Source organism: Linepithema humile, chromosome 4, assembly GCF_040581485.1.
Source record: "Linepithema humile isolate Giens D197 chromosome 4, Lhum_UNIL_v1.0, whole genome shotgun sequence".
Classification (NCBI taxonomy): Eukaryota; Metazoa; Arthropoda; class Insecta; order Hymenoptera; family Formicidae; genus Linepithema; species Linepithema humile.
The window spans coordinates 18,051,671-18,067,407 of record NC_090131.1 but is presented as its reverse complement, the minus strand read 5'-3'; the positions used below and the strand labels follow the sequence as shown (position 1 = coordinate 18,067,407).

The 15,737-nt window shown below is 42.9% G+C and overlaps 1 protein-coding gene across 5 annotated transcripts in view; it reads left to right on the top strand.

The window, feature by feature from the left end:
- Positions 1-15,737, top strand: part of LOC105670882 (uncharacterized) — a 206,103-nt gene that overhangs the window by 177,762 nt on the left and 12,604 nt on the right. For all 5 annotated transcript variants that reach the window (XM_012364625.2, XM_012364626.2, XM_067353803.1 and 2 more), the window contains exons 8-11: positions 8,060-8,188; positions 8,303-8,418; positions 8,741-8,966; positions 10,462-10,596. In XM_012364625.2, coding sequence (XP_012220048.1) covers positions 8,060-8,188; positions 8,303-8,418; positions 8,741-8,966; positions 10,462-10,596 — 606 coding nt within the window. The remainder of the gene's footprint in view (positions 1-8,059; positions 8,189-8,302; positions 8,419-8,740; positions 8,967-10,461; positions 10,597-15,737) is intronic.

Sequence of the window (15,737 nt, the reverse complement as noted above, 5' to 3'; positions counted from 1 at the left end):
GACACAATGTTATCTTTTTTGATAAACTAAAGACAGTCTTTTAAAAAAAATTGTAAAATGGATGCCCTCCTCATTTTTACTACGTCAACATCTTGGAACATGAAGACACCTTCCGCGGATGCTTTTAATAAACGTAATAGAGTGTAAAGCTCCGAGATAAAGCATACCTCTATCCCTGTGGCAGCTTCTCGACCCGACATCAACCATGCCCCCGTTTCATCCCTCGTCTGTTACCCCTGGAACCTCGGCAACAGCATTTCGAGGCAGATCCGGCCGCAGTGGCAATGGCTATCCTCTGTGAATCCTCCAGAAACACTAAATTGTTTCCAGAAACAACTACATACCTCGAGCATTTACCAAATTGCGCGTTTGATCAGATGAATGCACTCAGTCTGTTGTTCATAACAGTAAATTTAACACTTTTAAAACAAGTGCGATAATAATATCCAATAAGACCTTGAGCTTTATTACTACTTGCTTTGAAATAATATTTTATGAAAGTTAGCGATGATAAATGTGATAACTAACAATAACTTACATTGCGTGAGTTTTAATACTATTGTCGTTATTATCGTTAATGTCATTATCGTTGTTATTACCGGGATAGTGTAGGACCTCTTTGAATTTTGATAACATTGTACGGCGTATCGTAGAATCCCTTGATCTAATGGTCTCGTAGCACCTCAATATCCCCCCGGATAATATAGCGATGCGAATATACTAGTTTATAAAATATATAGGGTGCGAAGGAGCCTCTCTGGCGTCCGCGCGTAAAGATATTACATTTTATCTTGCGAGATAGCAGGAAAAATTGTATATACCTAGTAAAAAATTGTATATACCGTACGATTATTTCGCGAGTGCACTGGTAAATTGAATACTATAAAGTTTTATCAACTCGATTTTCAAATATAACTATACCTAGTGCAAATATTTTCGAATAGAATATCCTGCGTGCAATGGCCGTTTAACCGCTTCGTAATATCAAAATAAATTTTGCACGAAGCTATCGCGCTATTTAATGTAGCTATCGCGCTTGCAATTTTGTCTGTGAATCAAAGTGATGAAAATCATTATTCCTGGAAAATTCTATCGCGCGTTTACAATTCGCGTTATGAATGAGAGAGCGTTCGAGCTAAAAATTATTTAATTGTACGCGGTGAACTGTTTACGCAGACGAAAATTTTTGGCTTTGGTAGCAAACCAAAAAAGGACTCTGATAACAATTTGTAAGAAGCCAAGAACGTTCTAATTGGCGAGGAGCTTAATTAATTGAATTGAAAAAGCCTTTAAGTTTTTCAAGATAGGAATAAGATTTTAAACTACAGTAGTGGAGCACCCCGGCGATATAAAAGAGCTTCTTTGCCTTCAGACGCGTTTCCATAAATATTTTCCCTCCTAATATTTAATGACTAGGTAACGAGAGAGAAGAAAAAATACGGAAGATCTCGGAGGTGGACGATTTAATTTATCTCAACTTATTTAGCAGTTTCTCATTCTATGATGAAACACTCTAAAGCGCAGAACCTGTTTTACTTAACATTCTTGAGATAAAAAGTTAATACTGCTTAATATCCTTAAACATCATTTTATATAAAATCATATTTTAGCAAACATTAATAAATGAGTTATTAAAGATCTTAATTACTGAATATTTAGCAAAATCGGATCATACTTTATATCTTTTCATTTTTGAAAATAAAATTCTAATTGAAAATACTTGTTACCAATACGAAACTGACTCAGCTGGTTTTATCTGATCGATAAAAGATTTCTTACTTTGACGCAAAATTTCGTACGTTTGCGAAATTTCTCGAATTTTCAAAGAGAGAAAATGAAGCACGTTTACGTGCAAAGAGCGTACTTCTGGCGCGACCGTTGTTCCCAGACGGTGCCAAACTATCGTTCCATGATTTCGCGAAAGCGGTCTCATATAACAATGCATTTGCACTCAGGACGAACGGTGGCGCGGACGAAGACCGTTGCTTGCAATCAGGGGTGAATTTACAACGAGGCGCCGGCTCTATTTCACCACCGTGACGGAGCCGGCGACAACGACGACAGGATTAAATGCCAAGCTAGTCATAACCACGCCCCGGGGCTTAGAGGCCCTTAGAACAATGGACGTTGCTTCTCAGTTCGACAAAAGTAATGCGTCCCATCCACCGTCAACACAGTGACGACGGTTTATTCTCTAAAACGCGGAAAATTGAATCTCGCATACGTCAAGATTACTACTACTTCGCGTTCTCAATTTCGCGGCGAGATTGGTTGAAATACAACCACTCTTTGTACGGCTTTTGTAAAACGTCGGATAATAATACATTACTTCCATTTATAGACGATACGTATTAATATATCTTTATTATTGCGTTTATTTATTATTGACGTATTATTTTATCGCGCATGCCGCTGTGCAAATCTGTGATATATGATCAAATTCACTTATCACGCGGCGAGTAAACCTTCTGCGCGACTGGATACGTCGGAACAAGTGAAATGGACCGGCCTGTCTTCCTTAGTTTTTCGCAACATCGACTTGGTAACGGAGAGAGGAACTCGCCAACTATTTTACGGTAACGATAAAAGGGAGAATAATGCTAATCCGAATAATAGGCAGACACCTATTTTCCAGAGCACCGCAGTAGTTATTCCTTCCTCCCTTCCTTTTCTCTTCTATCGCTGATTACAAAAAGCGCATTATTACGATGTACCAATTTCTATAACGAATTACGCTCCATTGGAATCGTGATGAACGGAAAGATGGAAAGCTGATAAAGCAATGAACCGCGTCACGGGGAGTTTTGGAATTATCGGTCCATCTGCTGGAAAACGAATATCTTTTTTATCGATTATGCTGAAAGTGTTTGCGAAGTATTCACGATGTATGATTTCAAATTCAAGCATTTTTTCACTTTTTTATCTCTTTGTATTCTGATATACCTCATCTTTATGTTACATCTGCGCGCACTTTTTACACGCGGAGAAAATTTTATTATCAAAAATTACTATGTACCGCAGTAGCCGCGGACCATGAAGGGATTATAAAAATTTTCACTGTGTTTTTCGCACGTGAAACATAGTAAAAATTTTCGCTCCGCGGCTACCGTCGTACATGGTAATTTTTTATATAAAATTTTCTCCGCGTATACAATATTAATTCGCTGTCAATTTTATAAATTAAAAGAGATACAAATATATTTGCTAATAATTTAATAACATCTTCCACTCTCTATCTTACCTCTGTATTAATTACTTATCGATTTATAGGGACGATGACTCTCTGTTTTCAGGCAATATCTGAAAGTGACAGACAGCTTGGTCACAATAGCACACATTTAATTATCGCGCCGTATTTTCTCCTGCGAATGACAGATAACGAAGTGGACTAGAACTTATGTAATTATCTACCATTTTCGGCAAAATACGATTACGATAGATGACATATGTAGAATGATGCGTATTGTAGAGCGGCGATGCACAATCTCCAATCAGCATCGCTAATGGATCTGTGACCATGCTTTACCGTAATTACCTCGCGACACTAGGTGAAGTATATGCCGAATACTTGATTTCAGATTTCATCGCCGTCCAAGATGGCTGCGAAATGGCGACATATCTATGCCGCATTAATAGCAGTAAATTGGATCTGGCGGTGCATTAATATCGCATAGCGCATATAGTACCGCATTAGTTACACACAGTTACATACGATATCTGCTAGCGCCGCTCTGATTGCGTAATATAAACGTGGCATTTGCCGGCGTGCCGCCACATCTAATGTAACTGCGTGCACGGTGTTATTGCCTTCCGCGGGATTATTACCGTAATTGCATTTGTTACAACTCCCCGCGCAATCGTTCCGACGACGTAACTTTTAGCACGCCACGCGTATTAGTCGTTCTTTTTATCAAAGAATCCGCGCAGATATCGTAAGGGCTTATCGTGTAGCTTCGCAGCGCCGGAATGGAAAAATATGTGTAACGATAGCAATGCAATTAATAAAAACATGTAATTACGAAAAAGAAAGAAAATATTAAAATTCTTCCACGGACCGATATATTCAGGAAGGCGTTATAGTAATATAAAAGTGTTATGGTACAGAGTGTCTTGCTCCCCTAAATACATTTGTCGCGATAAATCGTCCGAATCTTAATTAAACCGGTGTGTTAATCCTCGCGCTGTATTTTCCTCTTCTCTCAGCGCTCGATGATTAACGACGCAACAACGGCCGCTTTGACATTTAACTTCGCGCACACCTGTCCTTTGTTACATCATGGTAATTTATTAATGTCCATTACGACGCCTTAATTACCCCTCGAGAAGGTACTGCGAATCGCAGAAATATCACAGTCTCCGAAACCGGGAGTCCACTTCTCCCTCGTCGCAATTCAATACGACGGAGTTGCTGAAGAATCGTCTTGACGACGAGAACTCTCTCCGTACTCCTCTCCTCCGCCCCCCGCCCCCTGCCCCTCCTTGCATAAAGGCTGCTTTCAAAGCTCTCGCACTTTCTTCCCGCGGAAGCGGAATTACGGCCCGACGCCTTTACGACGATGTAATCTCAACCGGATTAACATATACCTCCGACTGTCCGTGAATCTGTCTGCGTACCTTGGATTCCGCAGAGAAAGAAATCTGAGACGATGGACTGCGGAGAGCAAGGTCGTGGAATGAATAAAACCAAAGGGAGCCGGGGCTGCAAGAAGAAACGGATCTCCGCGATTGTCGAGGTTTTTCGCTCCGCCATCGTCGTCATCGTCGTCGTCGCCCTATCGAAAGGGTGACCCGGGTTGTATAATGAACCGCAATGGTGTTCCTCTCGAAAGCGTTTCTCGGTCCTTCGACAATAGACTTTTCATCGCGTCTCGGATACGCCTCTTGTACGTCTCGCATAACAATATCGCTCCTTTATGCGAGGAGTACAACAAAGAAAATCGACTCAAGTTCTACAACGAGAGCTTGTAAGGAAGTATACGACATCTGATACAATCTGCGTTATTATAATTAGCGTTAGTATAATTAGTAAATGTTTGTGTGATGTAATTCATATTACTACGCGGGATATCAGGGAATCATATCAATTTCTAATTATCAGGCTTCAATTACGCATCTCTACATTAATCGTAATTGGAGGCATATTATGTTTAGCTCATTAGCGAACTGAATATAAGATTACTAATGTTATGGCTCTTTATAATGCCGCGATAGTTTTAATTGCCGCATACGAAGAATTCCGTCATCGTGGCGTTTTGCGCGCACACGCATAACTGCTACTACATTTAATTAATGAAATCATCCTAATCACCGCGAGGACCTCTTTCGTCAGCGACCACGTTAACATCTCGCTACCGGCCGCACTTGGATTTTATCCCTTAATCACTTTTATAATCAGCGCGTCGAGGAGGCCGAAGGCGGGCAGCGAAAGCGGTTTTCAGTGAACCGCTATTATATTTCCAAAGGCGCTGTTAATGAGGATAAAATGTTCCGCGGAACTTTATACCACTTCGCTAAAGAATATCCGTATCTGCGCGTTTAACATTTCGATCTAGCTACAATCTCTCCCGCTCGAATTATAATCGACACGTTCGCGAAATCCCGAAAAATTACAATTTCGAAGTTGGAAAGTGCAAGTTAATGCAAGCGCAATTTTTTCGAAATGTTGGAGAGTACGTAAAATCCCGAAAACTCACAATGTTGGCATGAAAAATCGGAAAATATCCCGAAAACGTATGAGTGAATACGAAAATCTACAAAATGATAAAAAATAAAAAGGAGGAATAAAAATTCCGGATTACACATTTTGTAAAATGGGAGCTAATACATATTCATTCCATTTCAATATCACGATTTGTCGGGACTTTCCCTCGAATGTCGTGCAGAAACGATATTTCAAAATGATGAAGCTTCGGAACAATGCAGTTTCTGGCGCGTCGCGTCGCTTTTTTTCATTTCTCGTTTTTCCTCGGATTTCGCGTGTCCGTCCGAATTGTCGCGCGCGCGTTTCGACGAACTCGGAAGTTATTTAGCGATCGCGACGGAGCGCACGAAGAGGAGGACTGATTTCGCGAAACGAGAATATTTGCGAACCGGAATATCTAGTTTGCATAAAGCCGCCCATCGTGTTCGCGGCGGGTTTCGCGCAGGAAACCGCGGGAATCGACGGGACGAAGGTTCGTGCGGGCAATTTTTAATTTACTCCGGCGGATTTGCGCCACGTTATCTGGGGGCATTTTGTAACGAGTGTTACCGGGCACAATGCGGGCTCTGTGCCGTCGGGGATGGCCTCCTCGCTTCTTTTCCGTTCTACGACGAGATCGGGCGACGCAAACCTCGCGCGAAATGGGGCTGGAGGAATCCGATTTTCCGGTGTTCGAGCCGCTCGGGCAGAAAATGACGTACAGAACTATTTCCGCGGCGGCGATCCGTCCCCGACCGACGGCAGTCCGCCCTTTCTACCACGGCTCTCTCCTAATGGAAATAATTACGGCCTGTTCATTGTTCACGCCGTTCATGGGATGGGATCTAATTTATCGGGGGCGATGAGCTCGCGTGTGAGAGAGCGTTTAAGAAATAAAACGAGAGAAACGAGAAAATTTAATACCATTGCGGGAAATAGCATATGTGCTGCGGGATAAAGTATTGTACGTAGAGGAGTATTGGTAAAAAATGGATTAACTAAATGCGAGAAAATGTATCCGACGAAACAAACCTAATAAAAAAAAAGAAAAAAAATCATTCAAAACGATGGATCGAAACAGCGCAAAGATTATGTGCGTCATGTAGAAAGTTTTAAATGGAAATTGATAAGCTACAGTGCAATATGCTATATGTTGCAATTAATCTGTGGCGATCTGCGTTGCACGCGTTTTAATGTCAGCTGTCGTGCACCTCGGGGAAGATTAACATAACCCTGAATCGCACATCCAAGACGAGACAGCGAAACTTGAAGTATGGAATTTCATTTTAACTGCAAAATTTAGCCGGCAAAATCGAACCGTGAGCAACAAAGTTTTCCCATTAATTTCTTCACGCTCGTACTTCGAGGTAATTAATTAGAATTATGAGAAAAGTTTGTGAAGCACCTGTTACGTGTTTAGAACGGCTTCTTCAGAATCTTGGCGAATACCAGTCGAATATTTCACATTGGCGCGCTTACAGCATCAACTTGACTGTAATATTTGAGATGGATTAAGATACGTTTTGATTATGGAATACAAAATTCCTTCATATCAGTAAACGTTACATCTCCAAAGAATTTTTAGATTCTTTACGTGTAACGTTATTAAAAAATAATAATATATATTCATTAATCATCACACAAATATAATAAAAATTATTGCTTTACTATTTTTTTATTTGTGCAACATCGATAGTTCTAACAACAGTTATAGTATATATTTTTAATTTTGTTTATTTTCAAAGAACGCGCCGCGTGTAATATTAAATCTACAAGCGCGTTGATGTAAAATATTATATCTAAAATTTCGCGGAAGCGACAGAGGAATGGTTTTTACTTTAGAGTTCGTCAATAATGTAGCACGACATAATACCAGCGCGATAATTGCGCGGGGACTATTTTTAATCACTGGCCGTCTACACGGTAATCCGAAGGTACGGCCAATCTCCTCCGGAAAGCCACGATGACCTCTAATTGGCCACATTATTAAAATCGCATTTTCGTGATCCCAGCTGTGAGGGATCGTCCTTGCGGGCGTACAGCGATGAAGTTCCCTCGTAAAATAAATCACGCCCGTCCCATCGCGGTAATTCGGCACAGCCGCTTCTGCCTTACCGGTAATATTGGATATTTTCTTAATGGCGAAACTTCCACAGCACATCCCTCTCTCCCTTTGAATCCAGTTCATCCTCTTGAATTCCCTGATAAATCGGTACACGATTCCCGACCGTTTTCGATAGCTTCTCTCCACGTCCCGCCGTCCCATTCTCTCCATCCACCTTCCGGCGTTTGTCTCGGCACGCGAAAGACGAAGAGAGTGTCGAAGTCCTTAAATCGCCCCAAACAGAGTGATCTTTTATGGAAATATTCTCGTTACAGCCACTGCACCAGTGACTACATTGCCGTCTACTCGGGCCCGACTACGTCGAGTCCGTTGCTGAAGATGCTCTGCGGCAAAGAGAAGACGGCGCTGATGTACGACGGCCAAGAGCTCCTTGTTGAATTCAGGTGAGAAATGCGTTTTTCTCCAAGAACGCCAGATGGTCAATTTGCTCCGAACTCTTATTTAATTTAAATATTTTATTGTCTGACATCTTCAGGAAAATTCGTATCATTTTACAGAACTGGTCCTGAGGTATCACCCTTTGATTATAACGGCTTCGTCGCGACGTTGAATTTTGTAGAAATAACAACGGAAGCTCCAACGACAATCGCTGTCGACACCACAAATAAAAGCCGTGAGTAACAAGAAATAAGTGTTTTACTTACATATTATGATATCAATCATCGCACTTATTTAGCCTAAGATTTATTTTTTAATATGTGCAATTTTTCTAAGTTAATTAGGAAAGTCACATATTTATAATCTTTATAATAAATGGAATAAAATTTAAAAAATTTATTCACAATATATTTATTTAAATACTTGCAGACTTAAATGTGATTAATACTGCTTACACTTCTCAAAATATATAATTTTTTAATTTAATTTTCCATCTAAATTTTATGTTATCTCAAAACAAGGAGTCGTTCACATTGCCAGTCTATCTAATGTTGCAGTCGAAACGATAAAGACCGTGAGCTACAACAACCGCGACCTCCACGACCTTCACCGCAAGAACCAAGGCGCCGTGACCAGCAGCTGCGACCTCGAGGTGAGCGGCGAGAAGGTGCGGGCAGGCCACCACGACACCAGGGGCAAGCCCAAGTCCACGACGTGCAGGCTCGTGCTGCGTGGACGCGCTTACGATACCGGACACGTTTCCCTGGCCAGTTACAACCTGAGGTAACCCCATAAACCTTCTAAATCACACGTTGAGACGCACGTGCGAGCGCGGTCGAAGGTAAGAAACCGCGCTTTCCCGTCTCCTCGTGTCTCTTCCATCAGCGCTGCACTGCGCTGCCAATCGCGTAAACTCAAAGACCGGGAGAAACTGCAATCACGTAACACGGCGGGTGGCACCGTGTGCGGAATTGCATTTCGCGTTTGTTTACCGTTTTCAATCGCGCCTGCCAATCCCAGCAAATGCGCAGCGTGTTACGATCGTAACTTTGGAATCGCGACGGTTGTAAAAATGATCGGTGGTTGTGTGCTATTGATTAATACATCGGACAAATGCCACGATTCTCGCTTTTGTTATTTGAAACAATATTGGTATAAACTTCACATAAATTGGAACGTAACATCAACATTAATTAATATCTAAAAATCCGGTTGCGTCGGAGTATTCGAGTGATATCGTTTGACATCCCCCGTGCGCTCCGTGTAGGAAAACTGTTACGCCGCCGAACGTGCCGTTCGTCTACACGCGGATCCCTTGTTAGCGTGTAACTTATCGAAACGCGGCGACGCGAAGAAAGTAGCATTAAATCACACGGGAGAGGAAGGAAACATGTCGCGTCCGTATCCCGGGGATTTTCAATTATCATGCGCATGCAACACCGCGGCGACATGCGAAATGCGTATCCGCGTCTTCGGAGACATGTTCTGCCGTGGTACCGGTGGAACACGCCGCGGGGGAGGTATGAAACCACCGCGACTCATACCCGCCGACAACAGCCCCCTTGGCGCTGCACGCGAACACGCCATTGTTGGTCTCCGAGACGGCGGATATATAAGTTGATATAAACTGAAGACGCGCGCGCGCGCGTTTACGAGACGTAAGGACGTGGGAGGGCTTTATGGAAGGTAGCATGAATTTTGAGCGGAATATTGTAAATCCGAACGCCAGGTGAAGCGAGAAAGTATCTCCGAGCACAGGGAATATCGCGCCTTCCTCGCACCCGACCGACCCCCGTATTTCTCCTCTTTACATGTTTCACGATACATGAGCGGGCGCGCGTAATAGCGACATCCGTGTCGGATTTACAACTTCCTTTCCAGCGCGTCGCGCTGTGAGGCGATTAGAGCGAGCGAAACGCGACGTTCGAATACTTTGGCTCAAATGATGCATTTACGGATTATTTTAAAACAGCGAAAATTTTTTAACGATTGTTTTGAAGAATCGAAGAAAAGGAATCGACAGGCGAATAAATTCGTTGCAGAAAATTTAGTCCTCTTAAGAATTTGATAAAATAAATTCTGAAATTGTCGAAATTACAAAATTACGTTTATTTTCTCAAAAAAATGTGGTATATTGTCAAATCCTTCAAATTCTCTACGTAAAAATTTATAGTTAAGATGTTGACGTAGAATTTTCTCGCCGAGACGACGAATTTCGACGGCGCGAGGTTCATCGTAAAATCCACTGATAGATATGTTCCCGCTATCGATTTTACAGCGCGCCGTCCTGCCAGTCGACGATCGAGATATTCGACGGGTCGCTGGAAAGCGGGATGCTGGGTACCGCCAATTCCTTGGAGAGGATCTGCAGCCCTGCGCAGTGGCTCCCGCGGGAACTCGCGAGTCAGGATAAGTAAGTGGATATTCTCTCTCTAGTTATTAGAGCGGTTATTAGGGAGATACCATCGTACGGTTTATCGATGATGCATTGTAATTGTAAGTTTGGTAAATTTCGGGATTTCTGGGCAATTTGCAATGCGCGCAATGCGGCTTAAAGCCGCAGAACCGGTTAAGTCTCCTTAGAATCCTGCATCAAAATGGAGATTAGTTTCTAACTCGAGATGCGACCGCGGTACAATCGATTAATCGATGCAGCATTCCGTCGCGAACGGCGATGGCGAGTCTCGCTGCGAACTTCTTTATTTCTCGACGTCTCTTATCTCCGAACGTTAGCACGTGACTCGCCTCTCCGTAATGTATACTTTGAGGATTATTCATTACACCTCGGGCGCGCGACTACGGCTGAAACGGAAGCAAGCGCCGTGTCGTAACACCGAGAGGAAACAGCCAGAGATCGTCGGCGCGTAATCATAAAACAGCCCCGGCAGATCTATCATCCGTCTCCATCCGAGAACCAGACGGCGGCACGCAAAGCGATACCTCATACTCATCTCGCCGGAAGTCAAAGTATGAAAGATGGCTGCGCCCCGGCCCACCCCGCGCTGTACATTCCACGGCGCTCTCTCGCATTTACGCCGAGCACATACTCGAATGAAAAGATGTCAGAGGACGTGCAGGTAGTTATCTGAAACCGTTCAGTCGTCGCCGCGGCACCATAAAAGCCGATGCAGTTTATTCATGTAGAGTGCTCTGGAAGCGATGCATCTCTCGATTCTCGGGTGAATTTTCTAGCGAAAAGGCAGGTGAACTCTTAATTTTACTTTTATTTATTTATTAAATTTTTAATTTTTTACGCTGAACTAAAGTCTATTAACTTTAATATTGAAGTTTTTATTATTTTTTTGATATTTTTGAAATAATAACGTTACGTCGTTTTAGCAGTATAAAAGACACATTTTTTATTCTTATTTCGGAAAAAATATGCAATTTTGGAAATATCCTGTATACATTACGTGCACATTTGTATTGCGAATGTATATTTTATAGGTACGGTATTCTCGTGCATTGATAATATTTATGTGACCGAAATTCCTTATTTCAAAATTCTTTATTCCATTTTTTTTCAGCTGTTCCCAGTTATGTATAATTCCAGTGTTGTCGCAAGAGCGCGTATCAATAAAAAAAGCGTAACAAAAATTTATAGCGTAAACTAGGGCAGCTGGTTGCGTGTGTACCTTTTCTCATAACCTTTCCACGATAATGCATATTATGACAGAAAAGTTATTTTGCGGTCAATTTTACGATAAATTTTTTCGTTTAATTAAATAACTAGATGCGCGAAGCAGACATATCAATTTCGTGCGAGCACTAAGATTCTACGGAAAGAATAATTTTTTGTAACTTTTATTCGACTTCTGTTTATTGTGCATTGCTTTACATCTTTGCGCGACTTTTCTGGCGCGCAATATTCTCTCATAAAATGTAACGTATATACCACATATCACTCGCGTTATTAAAATACGTACGCTGGATTTATACGAATAGAACACGTTCTACACATTTTACGAGCGTGATATCTTTGTTGTAAACATTTAATTCGATCTAATTGTGTGTTATGGCGAGATATATGCGAATCGTGTAATTTCGCGTCCACGTGGGGCACACAGCGATGCGCTGTTTTCATTCAAAGGAAAATGGACTCTATCGTTTGCCTATCATTTATGATACAAATCCTCGCGTGCGATCGGCCAAGCCTTCACATTGAAACGCGCATTTTATGGATGCCGTTCTTTCGACATCGTAAACATTTAATGCCGATCGATTCACTGGCGTGAATAATAATAAATGCGGGCGCGTGCTGGACGTTGATAGAATATCGGCTAATCCGTTTAATACCCTTCTCTGTTCTAGAATTTATGACTTTGCAGCATTTGATCGTAAAATGAATTAGACGAAACGCGCATGAAAGGATAAAAAATTTTTATACAATTAAACCTTGCATACAAAGGCAAGCGAGATTTATTTCTCAAAAACAAATTCCACGATAAATTATCATGACAGCAATTTTTATTCGTAATACGTGCCTCGGCCGTGATCGAGTCGAGATATCGATGTAAGAATAAGATGCTTGATAAGAATTCAAAGGAGGTAAAATAGAGGTCATATCAAATGAAAAACGTGACGTGAAAGATATTTGAAGAAGATTTTCAGCTATACATATCGAGGAGTGACATGGCACGTGAGCAGTGCGAATTGCATCCTATAAACCCTAAATTTTTAGAAATTCCTACTCCGACGATTATTCGGTCAGATGTCACGTCAGGTGTCTTTTGTCTCCATTGTGTTTCGCAATTATAGACAACACCATGCGACTTGGAATTCCGCTCAAAACGTGCTCGCGGACCGCAACGAGAGACCAAAACTACACGCCTGCAACTAGCACAAAAAGGAAAATGAAAAAAAAATTACGGCCGGCTCGCCGAGAAAAAGAATGGAATCCATCGCGCGTGCGATTTGTATATATGCGGAACAAGTTTGCGGAACGGAGCTTCGACGTGGAAGCCTCCAGAGACGAGGTTGATCAATCGGCCGTGGAAACAGGCCGAGCGACGACAAACAAAGGTATCGCGTGATTCCTCTCGAGGCTGGAAGCCAGCGGTGACCCGCGAACTCGGATTCCGGCGGGCCGGCAGGCTGTCGACCGACTGACCTCGGGGAGAGAGGGACGGAGATAAGTGCAAAGGGGACTTTCGAGATAGCGACGTCGTCGTCGGAGTAGCCAGCGGCCGCCATGCATTATGCAAGCCGTGGGAAATGGACGGACGCGAAATGTCTGTCGCGCGGATGCCCCGTCCATCGGGGTTGAAGTTGATGCGGCCGGCGCAAAAAGGAGGAGAATCGACCAGCGAAGCGGCCAAACGAGCGATGCGCGAAGCGGGCTAAGAGATTTCCCAAAAGAGATTTCGAGGCGCCGCCGCCGCCGTCGCTACCGGTACAGCACCGATATGCAGCGCGATCGATTCGCCGGGCTTACGTCAGACCGGGCTCTACGATTCACGGATACGTGCGGTAAAAAGCCTGAAATATTGTGATAACGCCACTCGCACATATGTCCCGCAATTTAAAAGCTTTCTAAGTGGATTTGAAAAGCGAACCACGACGCGGAAGAGCGCTGTTTTTATTTCAATTCGGAAATAAAGTTCTTTACATGATTTTGACAGCGCGGAAGTTTTATAGTCCATTTTCATTTGAAAATTTAACAAAACTCTCGCGAAATATTAGATATTGGGATATAAATATGATGAATGCATTTTCGTGGGATATAAAATTTAGGAACTACCTCGACATTCCTGCGAACATCGGAAGCTCCACAGAGAGACGACGAATAATCGCGTCTTGCGAGACGGAGGGTGGATGAAAAACTAAAAATCGCACGCTACATCATCTACAATCGCTGAAATCGCGGAGCCCCGCGGCTCGCAGACGACGACGGGCTTCCGTTCGACTGTAAAACGAAGGGTGGACCATTTCCGTTTCCGGCGAGAGCGATATTCATCGCGCGAGCGCGCGCGCCCCTTGCCCGTCTTGCTGACGCCACTGGCAGTTTTTAATCTATTTTAATTTCTAACGTTGCCTCGTCGTCCCAGCCGGTCCCTAGACGATTTATGCTTAGCGGCGGCAGTAGCAGCAGCAGCCGCCCGCCCGGATGCAGCGTACGTACGTACGTGCCTATGGGACTGCCGCGTGTTTTATGTCGGCTAATCTCGTAAAAATTCATGCGAAATAACGCTCGTGCTTCATCCGCCTCGCACGTCCGCCGCCCCTCGCCGCCGCTCGCAACCGGCACGTTTCCCATCGCGCGACTCGATCCGCCGAATCTCTGGCCGCCGTCTTCCACTCCCGAAACTATATTAAGACGATGCAAACTAAAACGAGGTTCGCAAACTGGAGGTTAGCAAAGCCGAGAAAGTGGACTTGAAATTTTGCCGTGTCGAAAAATAGACGCAATACTGAGAAACATGTTGAAAGTAGCTTTCGGCGGGATTTCTCAAGTAATAATTTAGATAAATTTAAATTTTTGAAATATACGAGGGGAAGCAAGGGCGCATGCATTAGTATGCAGTAGTATGTACATCCAGAATCATTGGACACGGGCCAACAATCGTGCTATCACGCATTGCGAGCGATATTACCGGGAACAAAGGATCGAAAGATCTAACTGGCATCACGATTATTCAAGTGAGTTGCGCGTGGGAGCGCGCTCTATTTAATCTCCGTCCATGCATGGACACGAGATACATTGAGGATCAATCCGGCATGGCCATCAAGTAATTTAATCTTCACGCACGCCATACCCAACTAAAAGCTACCCCCGTGCTACCTGTCGGGGGCAGCCAATGAACCGACACAGATCAACCGTATCGAGCCGTCGCTTTATCCCGCGCGCTGATAAAGTAAACTACCGTTCACGTGTGGGAGGTATCGCGGTCCGTTTTGGAGATAATCATGTTAGCTTGTAATGCAGTCTGCAAATAACGTGAGCGTTTGTAACTTACGTGCTGTTACAATGACGACTTACCGTTGCGAAGGAACTGTAATTCGCATAGCTTTCGGAAACTACATAAATTTTGGAAAAATAAAATGTGACGATTTAGGATTGTCTACAAATAATGAAACCGACAAGCTAAGTTTTATATTAGAATTTTTATTTTTTATCCAATTTCGCAAGAATTATTCTTACTGTAAGATTAAGGCTTTTTTTTTTTTTTTTTTTTTTTTTTTTTTTTGGATAAAATCACGATTATGTTCTAATTTTTTCATGTCCACTTAACAATAGGTTTGTCTTCGACTAATTCGTTTTGTTATTTAGAAAAGAACCATCAATTGAGAAAAATAGCGTTCCTCTTCGACATGCGTCTAACAGAAATATGATGTATATGGATAATCTCGATAAAGTTGTTCAAAGAGACGTCAAACGTCACTAACTTCGAACGTCTAACGTCACATCGTTCGTCATGCGGAAAAGTTGCTGCGGTGTTAGAAAGTCGACGACGTAACTCCCGTGCTTATTCGAGCGACAAAGGGCGCCTTCCACCGCAGGGCGAAGACGAGAAAGAGAGGGAGGGCTCCGATTTATCTTGCAAAACTAACCCA